The sequence below is a fragment of the Astyanax mexicanus genome, chromosome 10, assembly GCF_023375975.1.
Source record: "Astyanax mexicanus isolate ESR-SI-001 chromosome 10, AstMex3_surface, whole genome shotgun sequence".
Lineage (NCBI taxonomy): Eukaryota > Metazoa > Chordata > Actinopteri > Characiformes > Acestrorhamphidae > Astyanax > Astyanax mexicanus.
This window is the reverse complement of record NC_064417.1, coordinates 117,501-144,939: the sequence shown is the minus strand read 5'-3', so window position 1 is coordinate 144,939 and position 27,439 is coordinate 117,501. Positions and strand designations below refer to the sequence as shown.

The 27,439-nt window shown below is 39.2% G+C and overlaps 2 protein-coding genes across 3 annotated transcripts in view; one reads left to right on the top strand and one right to left on the bottom strand.

Annotated features, from left to right (window-relative positions):
- Positions 1 to 5,110: 5,110 nt before the first annotated feature.
- Positions 5,111 to 8,832, bottom strand: dusp1 (dual specificity phosphatase 1). The gene is made up of 4 exons (XM_007240711.4): positions 8,235 to 8,832; positions 7,469 to 7,617; positions 7,143 to 7,362; positions 5,111 to 6,370 (listed from the first exon to the last, which is right to left on the bottom strand). The coding sequence occupies exons 1-4, from the start codon at positions 8,632 to 8,634 to the stop codon at positions 6,015 to 6,017; spliced, it is 1,125 nt and encodes a 374-aa protein (XP_007240773.2). The 5' UTR covers positions 8,635 to 8,832; the 3' UTR covers positions 5,111 to 6,014.
- Positions 8,833 to 14,855: 6,023 nt separating this feature from the next.
- ergic1 (endoplasmic reticulum-golgi intermediate compartment 1) overlaps positions 14,856 to 27,439 on the top strand; it is a 21,389-nt gene continuing 8,805 nt past the window's right edge. Inside the window, exons 1-4 of one of the 2 annotated variants that reach the window (XM_022683687.2) lie at positions 14,856 to 15,004; positions 21,476 to 21,537; positions 24,909 to 24,981; positions 26,254 to 26,348. In XM_022683687.2, the coding sequence (XP_022539408.1) occupies positions 14,985 to 15,004; positions 21,476 to 21,537; positions 24,909 to 24,981; positions 26,254 to 26,348 (250 nt within the window). In that variant the 5' untranslated portion in view covers positions 14,856 to 14,984. The remainder of the gene's footprint in view (positions 15,005 to 21,475; positions 21,538 to 24,908; positions 24,982 to 26,253; positions 26,349 to 27,439) is intronic. The other variant, XM_022683688.2, reaches the window with a different exon arrangement.

The following is a 27,439-nucleotide window of genomic DNA, read 5'->3' as shown; positions in this document are numbered from 1 at the left end:
AAATTACATAAAATCCTCCTGTTATATTAACGCTGTTTACTGTGGCTGTAGTGAAGGGGATTCTGGGTAAGGGTGTGTGTGTGGTGTGGGATTAATCAGACAGCAGGTGGCGCTGTTTCCTCAGGTTTAGAGCTTCAGAGTTTCAGACCCTGTAACTTTTAATTAGTACTACTATTAAATTTATAAAACAGAAATCATACTTTTTCACTTTATTCACTTTCTGTTTTTGATATAGTGGAAATATTTAGTGAAAACTGGCATTTTATTAAAACTTTGACTCACAAACCTGTAATTTATTACAACAGAGTGAACAGATTAAGTTTTCCTCAGTTATGAAGTGACTGGTTTTCTCATGATAACAGAGTGTACAGGGAATTCTCCTACTGCTTTAATAGCTTGATATTTTATAAAAATAGATACATTAATAATGCCTGAAATGCCTAAATTATACGAAAAAAATCTAAATATTTAAAAAGTGTTTTATAGGGAAGAATTACATTTCATTACATTTGTAATAATTTGATTATTCAGAGTAAATCTTACAATATATTTTACACAGTGTTGATTTTTAAACGACTACGCTATAACTCTCCATATACATAAATTTCTGACTTCTGTTTTAATTTTATAGTTTTCCTCTGAGAGGAGTTTATGTGTTTATAAGCTGTTTATGTTTTGTGTATTTTGAGAACCAGCGTTTCCTTTCTTACCATCAATAAAAGTCACTGCTGTATTTTCACTGTTTTATTTTCACTACTGTAGTGATTTCTAAAGGAAAAGACAGAGAATTCCACTGGTGAGGAAACCCCTGGTGTCCCCGTGAGTCACAACCTGAACACCAGCAGATCCTCCCTGTGAGAACAGAAAACACCCAGCACCACTGAACCAGTCACCTGATCCTCCCTTAAATACACACACACACACACACACACACACACACACACACACACACACAACAACAACAACAACAACAATATAAATTCTAAACTGATTATGAGTTCAGATTAAAAGTCCCTTAGTTTTGGTCAGAAAAAAAATAAACACACTGAGAAAGTGTTTCATTTACTTCTGCTTTTCTGTTGAAAGAGAGCGAGTAAATTTTATAATGAATCATTAAATAGTGGTCAAACTTATAAAGTACACTACAGTGCTGTAAATAATGAACTCATAACCTATTTAAAATACAGTGTTTTTTCATTCACTGTGATTAAATCAGATATCATCTTCATATATCAGCACTAAAGGTTCAGTAACAGATCCAGCCTGTTTAATTATAAAAGGTTGAGAAAATGGAATAATTCAAATAATTAGGGCTATTTTATGTTAAATAAAGTATCTTATTAATAATTCAATTTGATAGACAGATATGAAGATTATAAATACTTTAAGTTAAAAGTTAAAGTACAGGCAGGGATTTATTTAGTTGAATATTTTTAGAATATCTGTACGGAATAATAAAGATCTGATGGGTTTTAGTGTTTTATGGGTTTTTCCTGGTCTGTGAACTTTAACTCTCCTCCCACTGACACACACACACTCCTCACATCACATTATCTTATTGATATTTCCTCTGATCCCTTTTTAAGAACTTCCTGTTTCCACAGCCGTTCATACCAATACAGAACCGTTTGATCAGGTTTCAGGACTGATTTAATCAGTTTCATGTGTTTCTCCTTATTTTTGCCTGATTTAATCAAATTCCACTCAGATAAAAATGTGACTTAAGCCTGAAGCAAAATATAATGGAGGAGAGGAAGGAAGGATGAGAGTTACACAACTGAAATATGAGGAGATTGATATTTTAATACAGGAAATAGTTTAATTTGGATAAAACCATCTAAGCTGTAGTATTATAATAAGATTACGTAGCTTCAGATTTCACTGCAGTTCCTCTGAGGAGAAAAAGACGTTTTGCAGGTTTGGCCTCAGTTTCCGGCCTCCTTTCTGTCGGAGTGATCGAGCGAAAGACGAGCAGCTTCAGTAATCCTCTTACTTCAGGCTCTCATCTCCCATGACATCAGAGCTTTAACCCTGAATCTACCTCGTCAGGGCCAGAGCCGGCAGGATTAAAGCAGCATTAGAAACAGATCAGGTGAGAATTTCCTGAAAACAACAGTCCAACTAGAACAGTGTCCTCAAACCCAACCTGCTGCTGCTCCTCACACAAAACACAGCATAGTATAGTGTAGTATATTATATTATAGTATAGTGTAGTATAGTATAGTATAGTATAGTATAGTATAGTAAAGTATTCTTTACTCAAAATATTAAAGTAACTTTCTCAAAACTATTAATTAAAACACTCACAGAAGTGAAGTTTCAGAAACGTTACCAGAACATTAAAATGTTCCCTTTTTTAATATTATAATATTACTGAGTGGATAAACGGTCTGCAGTGTGTTGAGTTCCAGTGCATTCAGATTTCTAAACTTCTTAAATCACATCATCACACTGTGATTATCAGACCTGCAGCTTCAGATTTAAAATCCTCTGTATTTTGGCGTGAAGTTGATTGTTTTCAGTTATAAGAGCTTCGCCTCGTCCTCGATATCCAAACTGATCTATAAAGAACTGAATGATGGAGAGAGAACACTGATCACAGATCAGTACAGGTCCCTCGCCTGCAGTTACACAGCGTGACAGGAGAATTCTCTAGCTCCCATTGGACATGGCAAAAGTCACGGGACCCAAGGATACTAGTTCTTGCTCTGTGATACAGTATACAGTACCATCAGTGTATTACTGAATTACCCTCCATTTCTAACAACATATATCCTTCATATATCCTATATTCACAACCAGAAACGTATCTAACCCAGCTAGTCTGATGTTGTTATTAGTGTTGTTGTTATTGATGCTGTTATTATTAATGCTGTTGTTATTAATGTTGTTATTAATGATGTTATTAATGCTGCTGTTATTGATGCTGTTATGAGTTTAAAAGTCTCTCTAAAGGAAGCGGATAAATAAATGAGTAAATAAATGGTGATTTATAGCTGGCGTGTGAACACATCAGCGTCCGGCTCTGAAAAGGCTGTAAAAGTGGTGAATTGGGGGGGTTGTGTGTGTGTGTGTGTGTGTTGGGGGGTGGGGGGGTTAAGCAGTGTTTTGGTTCTTTCCTAGACACCCCCCCCCCCCCCCCCCATCTATCACTCATGACTAATGGAGAACAACCAACACAGATCCCTTCTCACAGACACAATAGATCAGGGTGAAAGGGTGTGTTTGTGTGTGTGTGTGTGTGTGTGTTGGGGGGGTGTTGTAGGAGAACATATGCCACTAAAATCAGCCAGATTTATCTGGTGCTGTTTGTAACCAAACAACATAATCTGCTTTTCTGAGCTTCATGATCAGATCAGAATATTTTAATCTCATAGTTTCTGTTTATTTGATGTTCGTTGTTATTGGAGGACGTCGGCTGTGTAAGAAAAGAGCTGTGGTGAGGAGAAAAGGTCAGTGGTCTATAAAAGCTGGGAAAAGCTGTTTTTTTTTGGTGTTTTTTAGTCTGGTCTGTGTAAGTCTCGGGTAGGTTGGTGTATCAGCTGGAGGCGTCGCTCGTTCTGTTCATTTAAAAGCTGAGAGTAAATGAGATCCTCTGAACCTCCGGCCTTTAGAACTGTTTACCCAAACCCTGAGATACTGAGATACAGCCACACTTTCCCAAACGCCCTGCAGCTGCTCCTATTGTACTGAGAGAAGAGCCTCGCCAAGCAGTCCTCCTCCCAGTCCCCCTCCCAGCACTCCCAGTCCTCCTGCCGCCTGACAGGGATCAGAGGATCGTGCTGAGATTCTGAGCTGAACAATGGAGGACATTGATGATGATTCTATACGGTTTGACCGCGCCAACATCTCCAATCTGAAATTCCAGCACACACTAAAGGCCGAGCCGCTGCATATGTTCCTCAGTTTGAATATGAAAGAGTTTCTCCTTTTCCCACCAGAATTTATTCACCAACTGGGGCCTAAATGTTTGATTTAAATAAAGAAGGTCAAAGCTGAGGTTCTGTTTGTTTCCCAGCTGTATAAACATAAAATATAGCATATAGTATAATTTATTGCAAAAATCTCCAATTCTAATTTAATTTTACAGGAATTGTATTTCAAGTCATTAAGTCATTTTGGATCATTTCTATTCCAACTGTCAAGTTTTGAAATAAAGAACATATTTATCCAAACTTACTTCATATGAAATGCTTAACCTTGACTTCCATTGAAAGCGAATATTTTTTTTCTTCTGTAAAAAATGACAACTTAAGAGAAGCCAATGCTTTTTGTAGTTTATAATACAGTAGTTTATAAAACCATTAATCTTATCAATAATAAATATTTCACTGTAAAAATAATACAGCACATTATTATACATTTTCTGAATATATCCTAGATTTTCCAAGAGCTGTAGATTCCCCTCCACATTTACACAACTTCCTCTATTAACTACAGAATTATAATTATCTACTGCTCTATTTTCATTCAACAGCAGCTAACCTCAGTAATGCTTTTACAGCTTATTACTTGAACTCCATGCTGGCGGCTCTCAGGGACCAAAAGTGTCTTTATATTTGCTTTTATTTATTAGTGATTATGTTCTTAATTCCAGTTATTGATCCCAATAGTTCTAGTACATTTCCATTCAACTCCCACAGTTAGATAGATGTTGTCACAGGGGTGTTGTGAGCCCACATGTATTAAGTTTCTCATGTTGATGAGGGAAGACAGCTGATCCTGCATCAGCATTCTGACGCAGACACTTGATACAGAAGGAGCTTCTGCCCGGAGACGTTTTTTCCAGGATTGCGTTCCAAATACAGTATTTCATCCCACAGCATGAAGGGGTTCATGTTTAAAAACAGCATCGTCACGTGATCCGCCAGACGTAAACAAACCAGTGTAATAAACAGTGTTAGTAATATTTAGTAACTGCTGACTGATATTTTCCATCCCTGTTAAGAGAAGGTCAGTAGTGAATAAATGAGTCAGTGTTGGTTTGTGAAAATGTTTAAAACTAATGAAATAATCATTTACTCCCTTCTTTCACAGATCATGTGAATTTAGACAGACATCACTTATGTAAAACAACCGTCATGCCAGACAAAGTAAACACTTCTCATGATTGTAACAAAAGATGGTTTATTCATCCGTATCAAAATGTATCACAAATGTGTAAAAATATACCATACAAAATATATTAATTTAGGAAATAAATATCACATATCAAAACAGTCTCCTGCAAGTTGCTTCCATTAGTGCTCGGGGGAGGAAGGTTCTCACAGGGCTGCAGACGTTTACAGACACATGAGGTATTTCGTGTTTGTTTGCTAAGAAACAAACGTCTTGGTGAGCTGGATGAAGTTCTGAAAGGCAGGAGCGGCTCCTGATCGAGACGTCCATTTAACTTTCATTGTCTCAAGGCAGAACAAGTCTAGCCAGAGATGATAAATACATTCATTGTTCAAAAACAAAAACAAATCAGGAAGAGGGGAGTCACTCTTATTAGCACCTTAGAGCGTCGACACGCGTGTCCCCTCAGACTACTTGTGTTTGATAAGAACAAAAACAACAAAGTGTCAACAACAAAAAAAGAATAACTTTTCCTGAGAAAACTGTAAGACCCACTGCTGTGATCTTTTGTCAATAAATAGAAACAGAAAGTGATTATCAGTTGCGTCACTTTCACTGCTGTAAGACTGCTGCACTTCAGGAGCCTCATTTTAACTCTATGACCAAACATGCTCACACTACTGAACGCCTGAGTCCTTCAGTTCAGTGAATCAGTGACCGCTGTCTCGTATTTAAAACACAGCCAGTCTGGAGGAGTACGGTTGGACCTGCCACCTACTGCTCCCTAGAAAGGTGTGCAAATACTGTTATGTAGCAACAAACAAACAAACAAACAAACAAACAAACACAGGTTTGTAGTTGTCCAGCACTGTAAAGATCACCACAGTGATCATCTGAACCACAAAAGTTCAATTTAGTCAGAAGGCAACGGGTCCAACAGAAATGCTGGTGACCAGTCAGCAAGTGGGGGAGGGAGTAATGGGGCTGTGCAGGAAGGACAGTGGACTGGCGGCAGCGTGGACGGGGATGGAGACGGGGAAATTGAAGACGGTGCTGCTCTTGCTGAGCGCCGGGCTCCCTGCTTCTGAGGAACACGTGGAGGACGCCAGCACCTGCGACTCAAACTGCAGCAGCTGACCCATGAAGCTGAAGTTGGGGGAGATGATGCTGCGCCGCTGCTTAACGAACTCAAAAGCTTCATCCAGCTTGACCCGGTTAGTGCGCATTAGGTAGGCCAGGCAGATGGTGGCAGACCGCGAGATACCAGCCTGACAGTGGACGAACACCCGGCCGCCTTTGTTCCGAACTGAGTCTGTGAGGAAAAAAGAAGAGGACGTTAGTTTAAATCTACACAGAATGGCTCTAATTCAACACAGAGCATCTAATGTGTTCGGGTTTACATCACAAAAGCTAGATTCAAAAAGCTAAAATAATAAGATCTGTTTTTGTTTCCTAAATTCCTCTTATTTCGGTCATCAGATTTCTGGTGGGGAAAATTAGCTTCAACCTTTAAATTGCTAAAGGAATTCCTTTCCCTTTTAGAGTTGCCTCCCTCCACTTTAACTGCAAATAACAAATCCACCAGAAGCACTACGGAAGGGAGCAGTCTGACCAGGGAAACAGGAAGAAGTTAGATGAGAGCTGGGGGTGGGTGATGGGGCAGCACTCTCTCAGTAGCAGGTCTGAATACACAATAGGGGGCGGCTGCCCCGCCTGCTGGGAGCATTGATCTGGGGAGGAAGGCCGGTGGAGAGCCAGAGAAAAACCCCTTTTGTTTGGACAGAACAAAGAGCCAGTTGCTCCCTAAAAAGCAGATCAGGTCATGGCCTGCTGCTTTCCATGAAAAGGGGGCGCCTCTTTAAATGGGATGAGAGGGGATGATGTAAGCCATTGTAGCTGTCAAGCTTAACCCATCCAGCTGGTTGATTTGGAGGGAACTTTTGAAAATTTTAATTCAGGCCACACTTGTGGAGGGGGAGGGGAAGTCTGCTCACCAAAGCTTTCCTATAGCTGCATCTGTTTTCGTTTTGTAACTGGGAATCAAAGAGTGGATATAAAGCTTTTATATTTTTTCTTATTCTCACCGATAAATTCAATGGCCTCGTTGAACCAGGAGCTGATGTCAGCTTTGTGGTTGTCTTCAACAGGAATGCTCTTGTACTGATAATGTTCCTCGAAATGGTTTGGACAGTTGGCAGATACGTTTATGAGAGCTGTGATGCCCAACATGTCCAGCATGTCTTTTCGTGAGGCGTGGTAGGCGCTGCCAAGATACAGGAAGGGTAGGATTTCCACAGGGCCACCCTGAAATCAAAACAGTGGATTTAGGACTGTGAATAAAGGCAAAAATAAAAACTAAATAAGTGTAATAAATGAGAAAGTTACTAAGGCATGTTTTCTCAGCTCTTACCTGATCATACAGAGGGGTAGCGCAGGTATTACAGCCGGATTCAGTGGTATCAGACTGGCAGCTATCGCTCAGAGGCAGACTGAGACCCTGCGGGGGAACTGGTTTGGTACACATTTCAGGAAACTCTGAGACAAATGTTTCAAATCCACCTAAAAACAGAGAGAAAATTGAAAAATTGGCTTAATTACACAGTTTAGTTTAAGTGTGATCTGTAGTGAACAGCTGAGCGGAGTTTCCCTACAGAAACACAAATAACCACAGGCTGTAAAGCACGGCCAGGTTTACTCAGTTCCGTCTACATAAAATTAACTACATCTAATGTTTATTTAGTTAACCATTTTCCAATATAAGGATGTGTATCTCACTTTATAAATGAGGTAATAGTAAAATTCGCGCTCAGTCTTGTTTAGTTAGCGGGGAAACCTCAGCTCTTACTTCTTTTGTTGGGTTTAATTTCGGGTTTGTGGTTTTGTGAGCATACAGCTTTAACGTTACTCTAACTAAACTAAATAGACTTTTATACTACCTGGTTAGAGTTAATTTAAAACTAATAGTACATAAAAATATTTATTCGAAGTTTAAAAACTTAGTTTAGGTAATAAACATGGTTTTAGGCTGTTTTACCGCTCTCACATTAGCTAACAAGCTAGCATTAGCTAACCAGCTAAAGTAAGCTAACGATCTGCGTAGCTTATTACCGGTTAGCTTCAGTGTAGCTAGGCTAGGCTAAGCTAACCCTGTTTAGCCGCAGGTTTAGAGTTTGTACCTTTCAGAAACACGATTTCCGCCCCGCACGGGTTCCGGCACAGCGCGGTCACTGCCAGCATCAGCGTCCCGTCCTTCTTCGCCTGGCCGAGATCCGAGCTCCGCTCGTCCAGCAGCACCACCGTGCGGATCCGACCGGACAGAAGCCCGCTCCGCGTGTCCTCGTTCGGCACAATGTGCTCCAGCCCGAGCCCGCCGCGCGCCCGCCGCCGCACGATGGTGCTGAAGCGGACGTTGGTGGATCCGGGGATGTGAGACGAGCTAAAGGAGAAGAACGAGCGGCAGTCCAGCACCAGGCAGCCGGGCTCGTCCCCGTCCAGCAGCGCCCGGAGCGCGGAACAGTCGATACTGGGAACCTCCATAATGACCATAGTAGGGCAGAGCGCGAAGTCCAGGTACATAAAGTAGCGCCGCACAGTCCACTCACAGAACAGCGGCCCGCGGAGGGTTACACTCACAGCACAGAGGCTTATTCACAAAACACGGCTCCGTTTGAGGTGATAAAAAAAAATCTCTCGGAAATTCACGCGTTGTTTCCTCAAACTGAAGCCCGGTGATCCTCTTTTCCGTGTGTCGTTCTGCCCGTGGTTGCTCCCGGAGCTCTTTTATACCCCTCGCGCTCTGAGAGCAGCAGCGCGGTGACGCCACGGCCCCGCCCAGTCTGGCGGACTGCCAGCGTGAACTCGCACGTACGTCACGAGCAGCAGAGCGAAGGGCGACCAACCAAACCCTTACAACAGCCGCTCACACCTCACTCTCAAACACCTCACTCCTCAACATATCACTCCTCACACCTCACTCCTCAACATATCACTCCTCAACATATCACTCCTCACACCTCCCTCCTCAACATATCACTCCTCACACTTCACTCCTCAACATATCACTCCTCACACCTCACTCCTCAACATATCACTCCTTTACACCTCACTTATCATATCTCACTCCTCACTCCTGTACACCTCACTCCTCAACATATCACTCCCCAACATATCACCCCTCAACACCTCACTCCTTTACACCTCACTCCTTTACATCTCACTCATCATACCTCACTCCTCACACCTGACACCTGTACACCTCACTCCTGTACACCTCACACCTCACTCCTTTACATCTCACTCAACACCTCACTCCTGTACACCTCACTCCTGTACATCTCACTCTTTAACACCTTACTCCTTTACATCTCACCCTTCACACCTAACACCTCACTCCTCAACACCTCACTCCTGTAAATCTCACTCCTCACTTGTTAACACCTCACTCGTTAACACCTCACTCCTTAACACCTCACTTCTCTACACCTCACTCCTCAACACTATTACACCTGTCCCAAAACTAGCCCAGCAATCAAAACTACTACAAAACTATAACTGGTACTACTAGCCCTGCTACTACTACCAGTACTAGTGCTAGTTTCACCACTATTTCTACTACAACTATGTAATACCCATGTTATTTATACCATTACTACTATCACTGCTATTAGCTAATACTATCTGGATGATCACTATTACTACTACCACCAATACTACTGTTCTACTATCACCAATACTACTCCTGCATTCCAAACTAGTACTAGTACTACAAACAGTACTACCAATAGCATTTGTACCACCTCCACTACTATAACTATATAACTTATTAAGAATACTTATCTTCATTGTTGTTTATAAACAGTATTTGTACATTTTGTCTTCATTTTTTCTCAGTAACCTATAAAATGATCAGAATAACTTTGTTTAACCTTTATAACTTTGTTTTACCTAAAAAATCATAAAACCTATGAATTATTTTTAATGAAGTATTTTCTCTTCTGGCAGCAGGTCAGTGTCAGTCGAGGAATTTAGTAAATTTTTCCATGATGTGATCGTTTGTGGATTTGGTCTTTGCTCTCCTTCTTTGATGAGTTCTAACGAATAACAAGATAATTAGTGAATACCTGTCGCTGCGCTCATAAAAGTTTATACTTTGTTTTTATTGTACAGGACTATGCAGTGTGCAATGCGGCGAGAGCAAAGGCCAACCATAAAAGTTAATCACTGTATAGAAACTGGAGGTCTGGTAAATTTCCATCAGCTGAAAAACACGACGCCGGTTCTGCGCGGGAACACAGCCTGTTTATTTGTTTACAGTGAGAAACCTGTTCTGGGCTTCAGGAGAAACAGAAAAGCTGAGTTAAATGAGTCGTACAGCAGATCTACTGCAGTTTAAACAGGAAATGCAGTCTGACAGGTTTAATCACTATATTAGTGTTTCCCCAAACACTGCACTCACGCCTCAGCTCTGTGTTGTTGTGTATCCTGTCAGCGCACATAACAACAGCGGGTATTTTGTCATGGATGTGGTTGAAGATGTGGGTTAAAAGTTGCTTTGGGTTATAACTTTCTGAGTTACATAACACACCGTACCAATTAAAAGTTTGGACACACCTGACTGTATATAGTTTTTTTTTATTAAAATGTGAATATAAAGAGTTTATGTATTTTCATAATTGAAGTAGTTTTAGCAGCCAGTAAGATCTCAGTGGAACTTTTTGAGAGAATGTAAAGAGCATGTAAAGCTGCATCAAGACACAAGAATTATATTTTTAAAAGTTTAAAATAGGCCTGTAGTTTAATTGTGATTAAACATTACATATTCTAATAGAGATATGCGTACTGAAAACAGAACTCTGATTGTTTACTGGTCTCCTGAAAAAACTGTGTTTGAAACGTTTATTTGCAGAAACAGAAAAAAGTATGTTTAAAGAAAAGCTGTTGCTTTTAATCTGTTGCCAAATGACTCTTTGTTTGTTGCTAAAAATAATAAAACAACATAAAGAAAAGAGTCAGTCGGAAAAGACAAGCAGGATTTGAAGCTGAGATGAGAGAAACACTGAGAGATTTGTGCCGAAAACCAACCAAAAACACAAAAACAACAGCAGTGACATTTTCCACCACTTCTGCAGGGCCGGCCTGACCCCAATCAATCATCCATTAAAGAGCCAATCAATAACAGAGATATAGATCAAGCACCACAAGATACAACCCTATCATCAGCAGCACCAATCAGGAGACCAGAAAATATACAGAGACTTGCCACAAAGATTCAAAGTTTGTAAGAAGAATGGATTTGCTCATGATCCAAAACATACTGGCTTATCAGTAAAGCATGGTGGAGGTAGTCTCATGGCCTGAGCTCGTTTCTTCTGTTTTTATTTATTTACCATTATGGATAAAAGAGTGAAACCTGATACTCGCAATAACATCAACAGAACTCGGTTTCTAATCCACCACACAGCATTGTTTGTTATGTTGCTATGCTACACCAAACAAATCACTGAGAACATTATATACATATATTTTTGTAAATACATAAAATCTGGCACATGTTGAATTATGTTTGCAGAAATATTACTGTTTATATTAGAATGATTTTTACAGGAAAAACAACAACAACTACATTTTGGACCTCAGACACTATCACTGTGGTCTACTGGGGAGTGCAGTCCACACAGATTTAAAAACACTGTATGTTTGCTTGTTTAGATGTACTAAGGGGAAAACACACAGTATCAAATATTATGAGCCATAACATCTTAACCTGTTATTTGTTTATTTTTTTATTACAAGAACAAGTGCTACTTATTACACTGGTCCAGATACTTCAGCACTGCACATATTCCAGCTGTTATATCTAGAAATATCTCAGGAATTCCTGGAGTTTATATTAATCCAGCGTAATCCAGCTCTTACACTTAGTTAAACTCTGTGTACATCTAAACATATCTCGATGTTTCCAGCCCATACGCTGCCCTGAAATGTTTACCACATTTCCTGCTTCACAGACTCAGAGCTGTACACTGAACTGAAAGTAGGACAGCGTCGGTACAGTTACTGACGTCAGGGCTGCGTTTTTGGCGCCTGAGTCAGGAAGCTGGACCGCTGGAGTTCTGCTCGAGGCCTGTGTGACCATAACAGAGGAAGAAACACCAGTAACAAGAGACGGGAACTTGGCAACGGCTGGAGATGCAGCAACATCTGCCCACTGATCTGGACTTCACTGTCCGAACCCCACCGCCATGATTCAGTCCTGGAATCTAAACTGCGAAATGGAGCGTTACTCATTTTTGTTGAGTGTGTGTGTTTAGGGTGATCAGAAAACACACTGTACTGTACCCGAGCTGACTTTAAATAGAGGAGGGGGTGGATTAAGAAACATGAGATTCTTTAGTATTTAGTGAAATGCTAAATTAGGACAGTATCGATGAATCGACACGCATTCACAAAATATTGTACATTCAATTATTTTAATAGTTTTGCGTTTAATAGAAACATGTTTGAATTTTACATGTGTTTATATGAAAACTAAGCTCTAAAAAAAGCAACACATTGTGATTTTAATGATTTAATAAAGTTACAAAAACAATGAGTTTAAACATCTCAACCTATTTAGCCTACAGCAGTTTAGCCACGCCCACTCACACTGAAGTTATAAAGAGTGGTACATCTTTGAGTGCTTAAGGAATGAGTGAAAATACAGGAAAGCTCTTTAGAGTGGAGTTAATTTACATATAATTTGTCTTAAAGGCACAGTAACAGAAATACATTCATTAACAAAACTCACTGTAAGAGTAGGATTTTAGGTAAAAGGGATTAATGAAAACATCAACGCAAGAAATGTTCCATTTTCACCTTTATTTATCGCTAAGAAGATCAGAGAGTAAGAGGGGATGAATTTAAGGATTTAACTATCAGCGCTGATTAAAGAAACGTACAGAACGGTGACAAAACAGCAAACGTAAGAGCGAAACAGTGACATATAAAATACCGCTACATGTGACGCTTCACTTCCAATAATCAGACGAGTCTGAGCTTCAGTGAGTCACTCTAAACCGATAATCTCAGAGTTCCCACCGTATTTCTGTTTACTCTTTACTCTCGGTGTGAAAGGGAACTGAAAGAAGGGTATATATGCAGGAGGTTTCCTATATATACTATTCCAGCAAGGCTATACCCCTGTCATTACCATTCATTTACTGACAGAAGTGTGTCTGGGTAAGTGCTGTGCGTCCTGGGAAACTACAGGGTATATCCTCCAGTCTGTTCTGCTGCTGACTTATGTTCAGTTTCTATTTCTGCATTTCAGCAATTTCCAGGTTTCACAACAGAGCATGACATCACTTTACATTAAGCAATGTGAAGTGTGCGGTTGTTACCTCTTATATATAGAGTATATATACACACACACTACTATAATTTAATGTATGATTTGTATCTCTGTATGTCTCCACTGGTGTTGGTTTTAGTATCACTGTGAGAAAAGATGTTGATCTTGATGTTGATGTTGATGTTGATTGAGGGGAAGATCAGGAAAGTATCTCACAAAAGGAATGTGGATTCAGATCCACTGATAGACTAACGTTACTGTAAACTGAAAGGATCCTCAATTTCATCAGAAACTGTCTGGAAGAGATGAAAGGGACTGACAGACACAGAGCTGTGAAAACTTCAAACACACTCACACTCACACTCACCACACGTCACCACATTTCACCACATGAACCTATTTATAAAACTGTAATTTAATCAGCAGTCTTCATAATTACACAATAAAGTATGTTATTAATAACTTCTGCTTCCAGCTATTAATATCCCTGTAGGTCAAAGAACATGCTAGTACTGTGCTGCAAATTCCATATTGTAAAAAAAATTACCAGTAGTGAATCATCTCCATTCTCAAAATAACGACTTCATGTTTACAGTATTCCTCAAGATTTTGACTTAGTTTGTTGGAATAGTAATCTATACATAAGTATATAATCTATACTCTAGAATAAATTATTTTGTAAAAATAATGACATTTCTCATGATATTAACTTATTTTGTAGACAAATCTGCAGATTTTGTACAAAATGTTTTGTTGTTGAAAAAAAAAAATTCTGAAGATTTTATCATTTTGTCAGAATATGAACTGTTCTGATTGTGCCTAAGGTTGTTAAAATAAATATTTATATCTTAACTCGATATAACTTATTTTCTCAATGTTTTGATTTGTCAAAGTAAAGATTTTCTCTGTTTTTATCTTCAATAAACTGGTTTAAATCACCAGGGTAAAACTGGCAACTACAGCTTCCTGTTTTCAAAGCACAGTTCCAACATTACACGTCTAAAGAACTTTTTTAAAGTTGGTTATTTTACATGAATAAATAAATCTGCTTTAGGAGTCTCTCAGTTTTTCTCCGACGCCTGAAGAACAGAAGCAATAGAGAGATACCGCTTCAAACTCGGCTAAGAAAAGAAGAAAGAACCAAGTAAACATTTATTTGCTTTCAAAAGTTAAATTAAAGGGTAATTATGCTATCTTACAAAAATAATACTAATATTCAGAATAAAAAAAAACTTTAACAACTCATGTTTATTCATATAAATACATGATTGTATAATTAATTTGAACATAAACAATAAACAGTTTACACAGACCAAAACATTTAATCTAATGCAGTTTGAAAATAATTGTATATTTGAACATATATAATATGTTCTATAAAAACTCTGATCTAATCAGAAACAGACTACAAATCCCAGAACCCCCCGCTCTCCACACAGCGGAAAAAGAATCAGCTTTAGCCGCTTCTTCACCCAATAGGATTGTGCAAAGCGTCCTAAGAGGACGTCACGTCCGGTCAGTACTGCCGCCGGTAGGTGAAGCTGCGGCTCCGGTTCTCCGTTTTCCGCTTCAGCAGCGCCGCCGGTGAACCGACAGCATGACTTTCGATGTGCGGAGGTGAGTAAAGCTGCACCTGCAGCGCGGTTACCGGGGTTACCGGGGTCTTCCGCGGGGTTTAACCGGTCTGTAAACAGTAAATCTCTGCCTGCATCTCCACACATCTCTACCTCACTCTCACATCACTCTCTCCCACCCTCACACCACTCTACCTCACACTCTCCCTCCCTCTCTACCTCACTCTGCACCTCACACTCTCCCTCACTCTCTACCTCACTCTTTCATCACTCTCTTTCTCACACTAACATCACTCCATCTCACTCTGCACCTCACGCTCTACCTCACACTCACCTGTTCAGGTGATCCAGCTGAAGCATCCAAGACCAACCTTTCAGCTTTTAGAAAACTATTGAAAAAGTAAGTGTTTCCAAACTTTTGACTGGTTCTGTATGTTTCATTTGATTTGAGCTCCAGATCAAAACTAAACATCTTTTATTCAGAGAGAATTTAATTTAAATAATGTTAGTTACACAGGTAGTTGAATGCAGATACAGGAAGTCGAAGCCTGATTGCTGCAGGAAGTGCAGTGTTGTTATCCACTACACTATCCCAGCCACTAAAGCTGCATTCAGATCAGAACACTGAGGAAGAATCTTTAATCCAGAGTGAAGTATATTTGAGTGAAGTGTATTTGAGTGAAGTGTATTTGAGTGAAGTGTATTTGGGTGAAGTATATGTGGGTGAAGTATATGTGGGTGAAGTATATGTGGGTGAAGTATATGTGGGTGAAGTATATGTGGGTGAAGTATATGTGGGTGAAGTATATTTGGGGGAAGTATATTTGAGTGAAGTATATTTGGGTGGTGTTGCAGAGGGAGGTTGGTGTATTGTTCGGAGTGTTTGTACAGGGCGTTTTTCTTTTAGCTGGAGATTTTAAATCTTAAGGTGTGTTTCAGTCCAGCTAAAGCAGGTCCTCTGTAGGACTGTCCTGTGAAGAGTCCATCATAAAGTGGCCAGTTTTAACGAGTCTTAATGAGTTTAACTCTTTTTAATTTCTTCACAGAAATGAATTATAATTCTGAAAAGTAACAGGGTTTAATGAATGATTTGTAATCTGACGCTTGTGCCCAGTTTTTGTGATTTTTCTCCTTCACAGTCTTGTCTTGTATTTTTGTAATTACGTACTGCAGTAGTTTATAGAATAGTATAGTACTGAAGTACTGAGAGTAAAAGTACAGTACTGTGTAATTAGTGTATTTATTACAGAAAGCAGTGTAAAGTTAGCAGAGCTAAAGGCAGAACGGGAGCAGCGAGATCTTCTTATAAGATCATCTTAATCTCCTGATTCACTCAGTGATGATCAGCTTCATCAAACCTGGAGAGACAGAGCAGATCAACGAGTAACGATGCAGCACATAAACAATATATTAGAGTAAAAGTATTAAACTCATCAGAAACATGTAGTGGAGAAAGAAGTAGGTACAGATACAGTATTTTACTACTCTATTACAGTGGTAAAGTAGTTTTAGTACGTTACTGTATATCTGTGGGCACAGTGCAGATCTCCTCGGTTGCTACACATGCTGGAAACTTGCCTTGTAAATTTGTAAAGTGTAAATAAAGGTGTTTTGTCTTTTTTATATAATACTTTGACTAGAATATCAGTAAGTTCTTATAATAATAAATAAATACTATTTAAGTTTGTATTAATGAAGTGAATGAGCCCATTCCTCCAGAATGCTGATACTAAACTCGGCCTCGGCTGCTCTGTTCTGTTTTCTCTTCTAAAAATATTACTAAATGCAACTTTACCCGACAGTAACCCGACTGAACTCCAGAGCTGATCCGGAGCGGTGTGTATGGGTATCAGTACCAGGATGCAGGAAACACTGGATCATATATCAATTTGTGTGTGTGTGTGTGTGTGAGTGTGTGTGTGTGTGTGTGTGTGAGTGTGTGTGTGAGTGTGTGTGTGAGTGTGTGTGTGAGTGTGTGTGTGAGTGTGTGTGTGAGTGTGTGTGTGAGTGTGTGTGTGAGTGTGTGTGAGTGTGAGTGTGTGTGTGTGAGTGTGTGTGTGAGTGTGTGTGTGTGAGTGTGTGTGTGAGTGTGTGTGTGTGAGTGTGTGTGTGTGAGTGTGTGTGTGTGAGTGTGTGTGAGTGTGTGTGAGTGTGTGTGAGTGTGTGTGTGTGTGTGTGAGTGTGTGTGTGTGAGTGTGTGTGTGTGAGTGTGTGTGTGTGAGTGTGTGTGTGTGAGTGTGTGAGTGTGTGAGTGTGTGTGTGTGAGTGTGTGAGTGTGTGTGTGTGAGTGTGTGTGTGTGTGTGTGTGTGTGTGTGAGTGTGTGTGTGTGTGTGTGTGTGTGTGTGTGTGAGTGTGTGAGTGTGTGTGAGTGTGTGTGAGTGTGTGTGAGTGTGTGTGAGTGTGTGTGAGTGTGTGTGTGAAAACATATTGAATGGATATCAGTATTGTGTGATATTGAGTTTATGTAGTTTGTCTTTAATTTTCAGCAGTTTCTCAGTTTCTTTATGTAGATTAGTTTGTATAGAAGTATCTGATTGGTCGAGGCAGGATCTGGGTGGGATCAGGTTAAGGCTGAGCAGTTGGGTGAACTGAGGGAACTGGTTATCTCTATTTAAATAATGTCACCTTATCCTTACAGTACTTTTCATATCCTGCTGATAACCGGGATTAAATTCACTACACTACAGTCCTTTATATATATAATCAGTTTGCTTATGAAAATGTCATGAAATATTTTAAATACATCTTTGAATTACACAGTATTAACCCATTTCCCAAAAAACTGTCTACACACAAGAAATTAAGCTGTTAAATATGATTTTTTTACACATTGTCTTTATAAAAAACATTCTACATTAAAGAACGTTAAAATACGAACGTATGAAAACAGTACAAACTATTACATTTATTTTCCACAAAAACGACATGACCTATAATAAACCTGGTCGAGACAACCTGTTTTAGTGTTGCAGTAACATGCATCTCTGAATCATAGGAGCCAGAACTGTTTCTGATGTTTTTCAGATCAGCAGTTTTCTGTGGTTTGGGCTCAAGCTTTATCTGTTTAGATAAAAGTGAAACAGTGCGTGCAATATTTTATTTTCACTATGTTTGAGAGTGTGTTCACTGTTTAGTCTACACCTGACTGTGTAGGCTACTTTCTAGGCTACTAACTAACTTAATAATTAAAGAAATCTACCTTTATATTTTTGGGGGATTTAATATTGTTTTATTTTCCCTGATGAAAGGAAGTGTAAATTCTGCGTCCTGTTAAACGATTGTTATTAGATAAACCTTAATGTTCTTGTAATATTTTTGGAGAAGAAATCTTTTTCATGTGAACAGCAGCCTGTTATTGGAGCTGTTATGATGCGTGAGTATTTATTTAGTCTGTTATTGGAGCTGTTATGATGCGTGAGTATTTATTTAGTCTGTTATTGGCTGGTTATTGTCTGTCAGTTAATAGATTTTCTGAGAACAGGTTGGGATGTTGATTCTGTGTTAAAGTGCAGGAAATGAGAACTGCTTTCCTCTTAAACCAGTTGAAGCGAGAGTAAATCTCACGCTCCATATGTTCTTGTTTGGTACAGAATGTGCTTGAACTCAAACCCAGGAAGCTTTTCTGCAGAGAAAAGGGTCACAGTTTAGTGTTTCAGCTGAACTAAAGCGTGACTCATGGTTGGTTATGGCTGTAATTGTATCCAAAGAGGGAGCACGGCTCTTTCTGAGGGAAACTAAATGATGTAATCAGCTGGAATCTGTGGTTTTTAAGTAAACAGGTAGACGGGCTGTGAATAGGGATTTATTGTCCCGGGCTGGTTCCTCTCAGGTCCTGTAAAGGTAATGAAAGGCTGTTTTTAGCTGGATGAACGAGTCGAACACGTAGAGCACGTAGGAACTTTAATAAGCGCTGAGTCGTATGTCTGATTGACTCCGGCTGGAAAATTCAGGGAAAAGCCCGTTTACACTGTAGAAACAGAGCGAGGGAAATGCTGGTGAATCAGTGACATGATGATACTTGTGCACTAGTGAAACAGGGCCCACCTGCAGCCTGGCACACTTCCTGAGAAAACCAGACTTAATCCAGGATTCTGTTCAGCCGACGTTCCTGATAGAAAGGAAGTAGAATTGCCCCCCAGCTAATCCACACCCCGGCCCCCCCCCAACCACCCCGAGCAGGAATGTAGGAAGGTGTTTTAAGATTAGGCAACACAATATAATTTACACAGTGACATCAAACCTAATGCATTTTCTTTCTTTCTTTCTTTCTTTCTTTATTTGCTACATTAACATTGAGCAGGCTATTACATGTAAGACTGTGGTGGGATATATTTATATATATATATATATATACACACATTAAACTGCTGATGAGTTAATGCAGGCGTACCTGCTAAATATCACTAAATGCTCACTCAAAGTGGAAGGCGTTATATATGTGATTAAAATAATATATAAAAAATTTGTCATTAAAAAGTTGCTTGCTTTAAACCTTATAAACTCTATTATGTACCTTATTATTAGGTCCCATATTCATTACACAGCCTAGAAATATATTCCCAAAGCAGCTTTAAAACAACCAAACTAAATAATAAAATAAAGGCGTTTTCACACATATAGTTAGAATATTAATTTTTCCTCATTGATTTAAATTGTTGATGCACAAGGAAAATGATGCCTCACATAAACACACAGTGTTCTTTTATATTATTGGTCAGACCAAAGTAAATACAGAAAGAAGGTCCTCTGCTCTGGACAGGTGTTTATTTCTGTGCAGTTTAACCTGGAGAGCAGAGATGGCATTTATTCACAGCTGTAGTAAATATTGGAGTAAGAGCTGCACATATAAACCTCTTTAACTCAAACCTGTGAAGAACAGCTGATATTTGAGCTGGTTTAGGGTGAATCACAATCTTGCCAAAACATAATCCACTTAAGAGTTAATCTGAACCGAACTCAGCTGAACAGTCGGTGCAGAGTGAGTAGAGATTTGAGGTTCTGTAGACGACGGTCAGTCAGAAGATGAGATCCGGGCGTTAGGGAGAGAGAACCTGTAGGGAGGTTCTGTGTTTTGCTGGTTCTGCTGCGTTTCAGCAGGAGTTTTAGAGGAGTGTCAGGTTATTTGATGGGGCAGGAAGTCCCGCCCCCCTCGCGGTGTGATGGCGGTGGGCCGCGCTCGCTGGAAGAAATGCGTCCAGATGTGTTGTTCGTGCTGCAGGGCGGAGCCAGGCCAGGCGGAGGGGTGGAGAAGGAGTTTGTCGCCGAAAAAGGCCAGACTGTGGATCTGCTCCTGCGCCAGAGGAATAGTTCAGCTGTGGAGCAGCAGCTGGAGAAGCTCCTAAAAAAGGCAAAGCTGGAGCTTCAGAACCGCAGAGATCAGATTCTCCTCACGCTGACGCCGAGCGCTGATCTGCTGCTGTGTTTATGCTGAAAGAATGAAGCTCCATCATCTTTCCTACGTGTTTTTCTTTCTTCAAAACAACTCTGACGTCTCCTAAAGATATTCATTCAGTTTATTTCAGGTTATTTGAAATAACTTTCATTTATTTGCCATTTATTCGAATTTTTCAGAACTGTATACACAGATCATATATCGTATATCTCCTGTTAGTATTTCTCTAAAACAAGGTCCTAAACGAGACAAAACAGATAAAAAACCAAAGAGATCACACTGGTCCCAGTCTGGACAGAAAGTGGTAATATTTAGGGTGCAAAGAATATTTGACATTAAAATCCTTAACCCTAGTGTCGGTTAAATAAGTAAAAAGAATAGTAGAATGCTTTATGCTGAATGATGATATTTTTGATGATGTGATTGTCTGTAGTGATGGAGGAAGGTGTATTACTCTAGATTCTAGTTTCAAAGGACATTAGTAAATATTTTTTGTAAATTATGATGCTTGAAATTTAAAAATATCTCAAACTTTGGTTTAGAAATGGACTGTAAGGCATCGGTTTTTGTGTTTAACGGGGAAAAAGCTGGAGTTTTTCTGAGATCCTGAACACAGATTGAATAGATCACCCGCTCTCACCCGCTCTCACCCGCTCTCACCTGCTCTCACCCGCTCTCACCCGCTTTCACTGCTCTCACCCGCTCTCACCCGCTGCGGTTCTGAGAACTCATTATTTAAGACTTTGGTCGGGGTGCTGTTGTGATTGTTTACTTCCTGTTGGGGGGGGCGGGCGGGGGGCCGCAGGATGACCTCAGTCTCACTGTTGTGAGAACAGCTCTGCAGACGGGGGTTAAAGCGGGGGTCAGGAGTCTGGAATGTGGAGGAAGAGGTGGAGCTGTGGAGGCCGAGGGCGATTCCTCTCGCCGGGTTTTTAGTGGCCGGGTGCCAGAGTTAACATTCCTCAGCCCTCCTGTCATCTTTCTCCACGATGGGAACAGAATGTGCTTTCATTCCTCCGCTTCCCTGGAGCCAAAATGTTTGTTTTCTCTCTCTACACTTCCTCCCACCATTCTTCCTCTTCCCCTCTTCACCCCTCTCTTCCTCTGTCTCTTCCTTTCAGATTCGATATCTACAGGAAGGTGCCCAAAGACCTCACCCAGCCCACCTACACCGGAGCTTTCAGTGAGTTCCTGCTCTAATCACTAATCACACTGTCTGTCCCACTGAAGCCAAACTGATTATTTATAGAGAACTTTAATAAATCAACCCGTTCAGCTCCACTAACTGACCTGTACAGAGTCCCAGAGGATAAATACTCTCAGAATATAAAAATAATAAAACACTATATTATTGCAAAACAAGCATCAATCATTAAACAAGTCCCTTACAGCTGCTTATCTCAGATAATCTCTATAGATAAAGAGAGACGAGGGTTAATGTGATCTGGTGGGTCTAAAAAAAACTCAGACCAGCTTTTGGTTTCTTATAAAAGGTTTATTTCTTTTTTTTTATAACTCTTTTTAAAATCTGACATCACTAAAGCGTTTAGTCAGTTTGTCAAAATGTTGTGAAAGTAAATCTGTTAGTTTTAAACATCAGTGTTTTATATCTGGAGAAAAAGCAGGTAAAATTTGTGGTTCTGATGTTTAACTGTAAAATAGTTACAGCGCTTATAAACCACTTTTTATTCAGTAAAGAACTCAAGATTTAAAGATTTAAACAAGTCACCATAAAGTTTCTTCACTTATTTGAAGGTTTTTCACAAATATCTGTATTGTATCTCTGTTAGTTTCTTATAGAAATAAAAATAGTTTATGGAACTTTTAAGAGTTTGTATTGATTGGAGCGGATCTGGTGGATTGGGATGTGAGTTTCCATCACTGATCCTTTATTTTCACCACTGGGTTTAAATACAGAACAGCAGAAATACATGGCTTTTTATTTAGAGTGAACTCCAAAAACAATCAGTTTAACTACATATAACTCAGTGTTCTATATCAGCCTGTTATTTTACAAATGAAAGCAGATTTTACACACTGATGATAAATGAAGATGCTCTACAGGCCGTTAGAGGTGTCTGCTCTTTATCTTTGTGTCTTTTGTCCTCCAGTCCACACTATTCTTCTTCATCGTCATCATCATCATCAAACACATGTGATCAGTTCCCGCCCCCGCTGCCCTGTTACTAATGTGGTCACAGTTCCAGTTTGTTTGCTGGTGTCTCACTGTTCCTCTGGTGACGCGGCGCTGCACTCGGCGAGAGCTTTATGTAACGCTGGATTATACTCTTTAACTCTGCCTGCATTCCTCTGCTCTGCTCTGTTTCTGATTGGCTGTCAGGCAGATTAGCTCATCTTTACTCATATGGACTGATCTCAGACCAGCTTTCCCACCCTGAAGTTAAATATTTGGTTTGGTTTTATGACCTAGAACTGTCAGATGTGTGTGATGGTGTGTGTGATGGTGTGTGTGATGGTGTGTGTGATGGTGTGTGTGATGGTGTGTGTGATGGTGTGTGTGATGGTGTGTGTGATGGTGTGTGTGATGGTGTGTGTGATGGTGTGTGTGTGTGTGTGTGTGTGTGATGGTGTGTAGATTGGTGGTGTATGTGTCACACTGACACGCCCTGTTTGCTCTGTAGTTGAACATTAGCTTGTGTAAACTGGAAGAAACGCTGACGTGACGTCACGTGACCCGTGAGTCAGTGGAGACCGTCTCCATGTAAACACGCTTATGCAGGCAGTTTTTTTTATCTCTCTTTTACTCATTGGTCACGTGACCACTGACGTGTACCAGGAACCACGGTGGCCTAACCACACGGGCACAAACCAGCTATCTCCAGAAGTGTGATGACGTAATGTCACAGTTTCATTTCACACTGCGTTATTTGGGTCTGCTGCAGAGCTTAACACTGAAAATTAAATCAATTTAAATCTGTGTCGTGACATTAATTCACTTCCGGAAAATTACCCTTTAAAAATGGGCTAAAAGGCAAAAACCTCTCTGTGTTTTTACTAATTTCTGCATTTTATTCAGGTTTTAGATAATTACACAGAAACAATATGAACTTTATCAAACACAAAATATATTTTATCTTTTAGTCATATATGGAGTTCCCCAACATACAACAAGAGACGACAATCATTAATTGCAGCCTGAACAAAATTAGCAAAATAGCAAAGCAAGAGATTACATTTCTGTGTAAATCTGCCCCCCTGAGCTTTTCTCTATTATTGTTTATTGTTCAGTAAATGTTTTTAGATATTTACACAAAAATGACAAATTAAACAATAATATTTTTTTATATAATATAATAGTAATAAAACATTATGATGTAAAGGAGCAACAGAGGTTATTGATGATTCAGGTTTACAGTGAGGAACAGGCGGGTCAGATTCAGGTGAAATGTGACGGAGGTTTAAAAGTAAAAAACGGGTAAAAACGTACAGCGTAACGTCTCCCACTAAAGCCAGTAAAACTAAAACTTTAGAATAACTGTGATCTGATCTGATGTTGCTGTGTATTTTGTAAATATATTTTAGTGTTCTTTTAGGAATAAAGAAAGTATTTCTGAGTTTAGTCTTTTTTAAATCCAGGGCGGTCGTGATTACTCAGATTATAAGGTAAGTCTGTGAATCAGCAGTGGTTGGTATGATGATGCTTTAAAGAGATGTAGACTCATGGACACGCCCTTTATAAACATTTTAAAGAGCCAATATAAAATATTTCCCTGTATTTTTCCCCCTGAGAACCATGTAAAACATGCTGTTTATTTCTGCTGTTAACTCATACTCTACTGTTTACTGTCAGAAATAAATCTAATTCAGATATAAACTCTAAATATTTACTTATATTTATATCAGATCTACTGATCTGGAGTCAGATGATCTCAGGAAAACATATTTGCAGTGTAATTCTGATGAGTCGAGTGTAACTGAAGACTGACTCATCATCTCATTCTGTCTTACCTATTATTATAATTTGTAATAATGAACAGATAAGGATGTTTTTACCAATAAAATGAGCCAAATCCAAATATTTTCGCTGCAGTACTAATAAAAATACTAAGGTTTTTATTAAAGAAAGTTAAACAAACCAGAATCTGTTTTATACTTCAGATTCTTTTTTACAGTTTACTATGTAATTCTCTTGTCTCTTAATCGTTTTCATGTCTTTTAATATTAATCTACAATGTATTCCATTCAACAACAGAGTGTTGAGTGGAATCAGTGGTGTTTTAGTCTAAAACATTAAAACTGGGGGTAAATATATGAACTGGTTTGGAAACTTGTGTTTACATCAAATTCAAAGTGAGGAAAATTAGTTTTCGCATGATGAGTTATTTTGTTGATCTTGTTTTTTCCAGCAGGATATAATTTAAAATCCAAACTAAAGTTTATGATTTTTTTTTTTTTTTTTTAAGAAAAACTGATTAGTCATCATGATTGGTTATTGATATATGTGGTATTAGGCGGTTTATTACTTGAGTGGATTTTGTCATCATGAATAAATGTGTGATTAAAGCTGAATCTCTCGCTGTTCTTCTCCTACAGTCTCCATCTGCTGCTGCGTCTTCATGCTCTTCCTCTTCCTCTCCGAGCTGACGGGATTCATCGCCACAGAAATGTACGTAAATCTGCCGTTTTCTCCTCATTAATAACCAAATCTAACCGTTACTTACGCCTACGGACAGTTACACACATTTACATATATTACATATTCATATTCAACGTTTACATATATTACATATTCATATTCCACATTTAATCATCTACAGAGAGATTTACATGTTTTATGTTAAAAACAGTTAGACTGGAGTGTGTGAGCGTCTGTAGTTGGTGAGCGTCTGTAGTTAGTGAGCGTCTGTAGTTGGTGAGCGTCTGTAGTTGGTGAGCGTCTGTAGTTGGTGAGCGTCTGTAGTTGGTGAGCGTCTGTAGTTGGTGAGCGTCTGTAGTTGGTGAGCGTCTGTAGTTGGTGAGCGTCTGTAGTTGGTGAGCGTCTGTAGTTGGTGAGCGTCTGTAGTTGGTGAGCGTCTGTAGTTGGTGAGCGTTTGTAGTTGGTGAGCGTTTGTAGTTGGTGAGCGTCTGTAGTTGGTGAGCGTCTGTAGTTGGTGAGCGTCTGTAGTTGGTGAGCGTCTGTAGTTGGTGAGTGTCTGTAGTTGGTGAGTGTTTGTAGTTGGTGAGCGTCTGTAGTTGGTGAGCGTCTGTAGTTGGTGAGCGTCTGTAGTTGGTGAGCGTCTGTAGTTGGTGAGCGTCTGTAGTTGGTGAGCGTCTGTAGTGAACAGACAGAGCTGAACCCCCCAAAGTGTCGTAATCTCAGTGACGAGACGATGCTGAGTTTGATACAGGAAGTTGACTCTGCGTCCTGTAGGCGTGATTTCATTGGCTGAGCCGTTAGTTAGAGAAGAGAGGAAATGAAACGCTGGTATCAGTTCTGTCCTGTAATCGTTTAATAAACTCCTTCTCTGCTCGTCACCACGAGAAACTTAATTCAGCCCTGTTTTAACACTTTAATCTCCTGATCCAGGTAAACGTAATTCAGTGCTTTTCCTGTGTGGAGTGATTTCTGAATCTGCTGATTGGTAGAGAGGGCACAAACTGGTTGACATACATTTCAAATATTTCATTTATGTTATTTTATAATTATTGTTACAGCGTACAGGAAATATTAAACCTTACCTTTTCAATTTTTTACCAAAACATTCTTCAGGTGAAGTGATTTATGGGTAAGAACTGAGAAGACGTACTATTAGAGCAGGAGTTAAAGGGTTAATACTGTTATGATTTGTATATTAATACAGCTGTTTGTGATAACACATGAAATCTGGTTTAATAACTGTTTAATATTAAAGTGGTGTATTTTACTGGATGATTGATCAGCTGATGTTCTGTTTTGCAGAGTTAATGAGCTCTATGTTGATGATCCAGATAAAGACAGTGGAGGGAAGATTGAAGTGAGTTTAAACATCAGTTTGCCAAACTTACACTGTGATTGTGAGTATTTACATAAAATCCATTAATCTTCTTCTTCTCTTATCCTGCTGTTTATTAGATATATGAGAGACGTATTGTTTAGTATCTTATGTTGCGTAATCTCGTCCTTTTTCTGCTCCAGTTTCATCATACTGAGTTCAGCTTTTATAAAAAGATCCTGTTAAAGATGATTTGTTGTAAATGGATGACTAGATCAACATTTCCTGCCCAGAAATCACGAGTGGTTTAATTTACTGTAAGACTGTCGGTGTCCTCGCTGCTCAGACCCCAGCGAGTTTCTCTAAATGAGAATTTTTACTTAATGGAAATGTTTTCTCAGGCTGTCTGAATTATTTAAGTTGTGAAAGGTTTTATCATCAGTTATCATCTTTCCACTTTTAAATTTCAGTTATTGATTTTAAACAGTAAATACAGAACAGGGGGCGGAGCCTCTTTAAAGTGGATGATTTGGCAGAAACTTCCCGACACATTATTTATAACACATGCTCTATAATATTTAGGATTTATGAGATTTAGTAAAATGGGTAAAATGTTCCTTTGTGAGTTTTGAAGTTTTTCACTTTGAAGAAATTTAAATTAGTTTTTTGCTGTGTGTCTAGATTTAATAAATAGATTCAATAAAAATTACAAATTACTTTTTCCATTGAAAGTTTGAAAGGAGGGAAACTTTTTAGACCTTTTAGATCAGCAAGATAAGAAAGATTTTTCTTCCAACTGTAAATTTGCTTAGTTTCATTTTAGTTTCAAAACACTAAAATGATCTGGATCCTGATCCTTATTAAAAATCCCCAAAATCCCAAATCTTAGCAGAAAATAGAAGCTCCTTTCCGTCGCTCTGAGAGAAACGTCTTCTAAACGTCTCTCACACCTTCAGAAACTGTGAGCAGAGATCAGTTTCTATAGGAAAAGTGGAAAAGTTCTTACACCAAATACGTTTTTCTTTTTGGACGAGTCAGAATCACAGAGTGCAGCAGTGACCTCACACACCCTACCACCTTCTCAAAAACACTCTTATTTTATAAAAGATTTAGTATTTTCTGCTCTGAAGGGCTTTTATTTAATAAATGATATGGGCGTTGGGTGAATGGCAG